We start from the raw sequence: 5,594 nt of genomic DNA on the forward strand, positions 1-5,594 counted from the left end.
TTAGGTAAAAAAAGTCAACAAGTAGTTACGTATACACTAGTCCTTATAACTACTATTTTTTTTTACCTCATTTCTAATAAAATATTACACCTTTTATATTTTTGTTTTTTATTTAATAATGTATTTTGAAAAGTATCTTAAGAGTAACTTTTGACATTTAGTTATACCATCAATATATTTTCATTTTATAAAATTATTATTTTAAAAATAATATTAAAAAGATAATAAAATTTAATACATTATTCAACTATTTATTTAATATAGGTTATGTTAATTTTTCTATACATAAACATGAAAGTATATTTCCTACTATTAATTTTTATGAACTACGTCACATTCAACCATTAATAATTCACCATCAATGAAGGTAATTACAACAACCTTCCAATTACATTTCATCATTCATCTTATTAATTCACTATTCAAAGTATAACAACAACATCAACATATAAATTCCCTTCACATAAATAAAATTGTTCTATCCCATAACACAAATATCCTCATTAGACAAACATAAAATTAATTTCTAAAGAAAATAACAAAAGACAGATAGCACAATCTCAACAATCCATGAAGAACAATGATATTAGATCAGAGACAACAATCCAGGGCACAGCAACAGCACAATCCAGCACAACTGCAACAAAAAGAAGATTCATGCTTTGAGAAATCAAAAACACATCCACATAGAAAATGTTCTAACAAATATATTAGTCAAAAGATTATTATCTTTTTCTAAATTGTATTTTTTTTACAGAATCAAAACAAATTAGTATTATTTAATACAATCAATTTATCATTAATATTTTGGTTTAAGAGAAAATCGAATGCATTAACGAAATTGTTTATATAATTTTAATCTAAGAAGAAGTGAATTTTAAGTTTAACTGAATATGGTTTATAAGGTGAGATTTGACCCACTTATATACTATGAACATTCTTATGTCCAGTTAATGTGGGATCTCCAACACACTTCCTCATACCAAGACTATTAACTCTTGCGTGACATTATATATTATGGGTGGTTCGATAACGATTTGATAGCAGGTAGCATGATAGGCCCAATAAACTCTTGTAAGGATAGACTTTAAATGACTTTAATACCATATTAAGACGTGAGCTTTAAGACTAACTCAACATCATAAAACCGACTTAAGTAAGATTTGTACCCACTTATAATTTACTATATTAATAAAATTGTTTTTATTGTTATATTTGTTCCAGAAATAATCAAATATATTTTACTTGAAAAAATAATCGAATACACATTCGATATAAGAAAAACTTTTAAAACTGAATTTAATACAGTCAATTTATTATTAATATTTTGTTTTAAGAGAAAATTAAATGATTTCATAAACACACATACAATTTTAACCATATTAAAGAAGTGAACTTTAATTTTAACTCAATCTTATCAAACTGAGTTATAAGATGAGGTTTGCACCCACTTATATATTATGAAATATCTTTATGTCTAGTTAATGTGAGATTTTCAACACATTCATCACGTCGAGACTACTAACTTGTATATATTATGGATGGTCCGATAACGACATGACAGCGGGTAACACGACCCAATAAACTCTCACAAAAATAGACTCTAAATAAGATGTAAACTTTAAGTCAAACTCAACATCATAGAACCCGCTTAAATGAGGTTTGCACCCAATTATAAACCATTATATCAATAAAATTATTTTTATTGTTGTATTTGTTTGAGAAATAATCAAATATATTTTACTTCAAAAAATAATCGAATACATATTCGATATAAGAAAAACTTTTAATCACTATACTAATTGTTTTTATTGTTGTACTTAGTAATTACAAAGATATGTACAATCTGAGTATAATTTCTAATAGAATTAGTTCAATTGACACAAACTTTTAATTTATAAACTCTTTCATTTATACCCTTAATTAATATATTACTATGAGCAATACCCTAATAAAATAGATAAACTAGAATTTTGGGTATAAATTATTAACTCACCATCCTTTCCAGAAGCCATCACCCCTGAAAGTGGTTTTGACTGGAACAGTTTGTTGAGCAGAATCATTATCTTTGGTGGGATAACCCACTGGTGGTGGTGGAGCTGCAAGGTTGCTTTGGTCCACTGGGTATGCAGTCACTGATATGATGAAAAAAAAATATAATTAATTTTTTTTAAAAAAAAATCTATTTTTTTTCTACAAAAATAATGATTGATCAAATTCATCCATAATCCACTGATCATGATAAAAAAAATATGAGAAATAACATTTTTTGCCAATCTTGGTGAAAGAATATTAATAATTTAAAAAATAATATGAAAGACTTACCAGGAGTTTGTTGTTGGTTACTCATGGTTAGAACTTAGATGAAGTTGATCTTAGTTTTTTGCAGTGAGAGAGAGAAAAGAAAGATTGAGATTAAGTGATTGTGTGAAGGATTGGGAAGTTATGTGTATATATAGATTCTTCAATAAAGAAAAGCGCGTTTTAGGTGCCAGCCAAAAAATAAAGACAAAAGCATTAACTTTGCTTTCATACCTTATTAAATCTCATTTAATATGTTTTAAATACTTTAAGAAGAATAATAAATACACAACTTATTAAACAGTTTTCATCTTTTAATACATATATTAATTAATACTCATTCTTTCTATACTGAAAACTTCACAACTCTCCTGAACTCTTAATATATTTTTTAAATATTCTTCTTATAAGAACCAAAAATGGTGTAACTTATTTTTAAAAATATTATTAATGAAATTGATGTAAAAATTAAAAATTCGTCAAGAATATTACGAAATAGACTTTAAGTGTAACTCAACCCCATAAAACCGACTCATAAGATTGAGGTTTACACCCACTTATATACAATAAAATATCTTAATCTCTAGTTGATGTGAGATCTCCAACACACCCCTCATACCGAGAGTGATAGCTAGTACGTGAGATAACATATTATGGGTGATCCGGTCTGATAGCAAGTGGTCTGATAAGTCCAACAAACATTCGCTAGGATAGTCTCGAAAAATGGCTCTGATACCATAATTTTTTTTATAAATTAAATATTTTTATTTGAATTTTGAAATTAAAATAAAAAGGTGAACAAAATTTAATAAAATCGCTTATTTAAATATAATATTACGAAAAAGTTAACTAACAACTAATAACTATATATACTGTTGTTTTATAATTTAATTATGCTTTATTATTATATATTTATATTTATTAAAATGAGACAGCCTTTGTACTGTAACTATTAATTATAAAATTGTTTAATTTATTTATAAATATAAGATAAAATTAAAGTTATAACGAAAAATAAATTTTATATTATATCTCTATACTTAATAATTTTTTTGTAAACTAATTAATAATATCTTAAAAAAACTACAATTTAAAAGATATTTAAGAATTTCATAATGACAAGTTAATTCCTAAAGAACCACAATATATATATATATATATATAGGGAAAAATTATAATACATGAGGGTTCTTCAACTCTTAACCTATTTTTCTATTATAATAATTTATTAAAATTATTTTAACATGTTTTCTTAATTATATAAAATATATATTAGGAAATTTAAGTAAAAGGTGCAGCAGCCCCTTGAAACTACCGTCACCAATAGACACAAAGTTTTGGGGTATGTTCTGTCTGCGCTTACCAAAGCTTTCCTTTTTCTAAATATTATTATTTTAAGTTTTTAATTATTTTAAATAATGTTCTCACAAAAGTTAGAAGGGTGATTTAACTTAACATGTTCTTAGTAAGTTAATATTAACTTTTTTTTATTTCTTAATTAAATATATTCAATAACTATTTTTTAATTTAAATATATGGTCAATACAGATGTCTTTTTACTATATTTTTTAAAATGCAAATCAATTTGATCATTCTAAAATGCCCTTTTAATTCTGTATAGTTAGATTCACTTATAAGTAATTATAGAACCCAACAACTAATTAATATTTAAATAAAAAATAGCTACCATCATGGTAAAAAATCACACCATCAAAAGTGAATCTAATAAGCACCTCAAACTTTAAATGAAAAAAAAATACTATCTCTCATTTTTTCTAGTTTTAGTAGAATAATTTTCATACAAATTTCACCATGCTTAATTCCAATAGTGTTTTACAATATTTGTAAATTTCTGTAGTTTATATACTTAACAAATATAATGTGATAAATTATATAAAATTGTGTCTCCAAATTGGAAATAATATTTTTAAAATTAAATGGGCTGAAATTTCTATAAAAAATAATTAAAAGATAAAACATCGAAACAAATCTGAAAAAGTATAATTCAACCTCAATATTATAATAAAATATGATGCCTTCCACATGTTCTTTTTTGTGTGGAAGAATATATCCTTTATATTATGTATGAAATATTTATATCATATAGTTCAAACACGTCATTTGTATTTGTTTTAATAGAATTCAAAGAGAAGCTTCCTTCTTGTAGAAGATATTTCTGACTTTATGGAAGGGTCCACCCATTGTTACTCACCTGTATTAAGAAAATAATTATAGTGATAAGACCTGGGAGTTGAAACAATTTGATTAAAACATTATTAAATAAATATTGGTCAAATAATTTTTATGTATAAATTATTTGTATAAAAAGAAAAGAGTTCAAGCATTTTTTATAGTTTTGTAAGGGTAGTATTTTTAAAGATTTAGTTATTATTTTCAAAAGGCTTAACACAATATTAATCATTATTATTTATATTTATATTTTTTACTTAATTTTTAAATATTTTAATAAATACATAACATTATGATGTAAAAATAGAAAGAATAAAATAAAGAATTTACAAATATTTTATTAAAGTCAAAAAAATTTATCTATGCATTGAAGTTGAAGCATGACATCATGAACGTGTGGTTGGTATAACCATTATTTGAAAAGGATAAAAAATTACACAATTTTAATATTATAATTTTTTTTTTTTTACTTTTAATGTTGTTTCTCTCAAAATTTTAATTTTAAATTATCTAAGCATTAAAAATAGGAAAGGTTCAATTTTGGCAAAATAGTTTGGTCTATTCACATACCATATGTTGCATTTATGTCAACTTTCAGAAAATAATTATATATATTTATATATATATATATATATATATATTTATACTAAAACATTAATAATGAATTTGAATATGAAATTTTAAGTGGATTGTTTTTATGGATGTTTAGTGATAAAATATGTTATTTAGGTAAAACAAATTAAAAAATAATATTTTTTTTATGAGAGCAATTGAATTATTTAGATTTTTTTTTTAAAAATTTCACCTAAAATGTAAGAAAGAATTTGAAATTATGCATATTATCAAATTATATGTCTTTTATTCATACTCTCTTTTTAATTGATTTTGGTTAAAATGTTGTTGACTTTATTAAGAATGAGATATTGTTAGGATTATATTTTTGTTGTTGATGTTGATTAGTGTATTGCGTTGATGTTTATAATAGTTATTTTTTTGTTTAAATTGTTAGGATTATTCTTGTTGTTGTAATTGTTATTTCTTATTCAATATTAACTAGGTATTTCTCAACCAATTTCAAGAAGTCAGTTTTTGTGTTAATCCAA

At 23.6% G+C, this 5,594-nt stretch overlaps 1 protein-coding gene across 1 annotated transcript; it reads right to left on the bottom strand.

The window, feature by feature from the left end:
- Positions 1-388: 388 nt before the first annotated feature.
- On the bottom strand, positions 389-2,533 carry LOC137835058 (protein CYSTEINE-RICH TRANSMEMBRANE MODULE 9). Its single transcript, XM_068643395.2, has 3 exons — positions 2,326-2,533; positions 1,997-2,135; positions 389-637 (listed from the first exon to the last, which is right to left on the bottom strand). The coding sequence occupies exons 1-3, from the start codon at positions 2,348-2,350 to the stop codon at positions 592-594; spliced, it is 210 nt and encodes a 69-aa protein (XP_068499496.2). The 5' UTR covers positions 2,351-2,533; the 3' UTR covers positions 389-591.
- Positions 2,534-5,594: the final 3,061 nt, after the last annotated feature.

This window comes from Phaseolus vulgaris, chromosome 5 (genome assembly GCF_051622355.1).
Source record: "Phaseolus vulgaris cultivar YP4 chromosome 5, ASM5162235v1, whole genome shotgun sequence".
NCBI classification, from domain to species: domain Eukaryota; kingdom Viridiplantae; phylum Streptophyta; class Magnoliopsida; order Fabales; family Fabaceae; genus Phaseolus; species Phaseolus vulgaris.

Excerpts from the sequence above, each read along its gene's own strand:
- LOC137835058 (XM_068643395.2), bottom strand. The coding sequence starts at position 2,350 with ATGAGTAACCAACAACAAACTCCTG. Across the intron at positions 2,136-2,325 it reads TAACCAACAACAAACTCCTG|TGACTGCATACCCAGTGGAC; the intron begins GTAAGTCTTTCA and ends TCATCATATCAG. Across the intron at positions 638-1,996 it reads GATGGCTTCTGGAAAGGATG|TTGTGCTGGATTGTGCTGTT; the intron begins GTGAGTTAATAA and ends TTTTTGTTGCAG.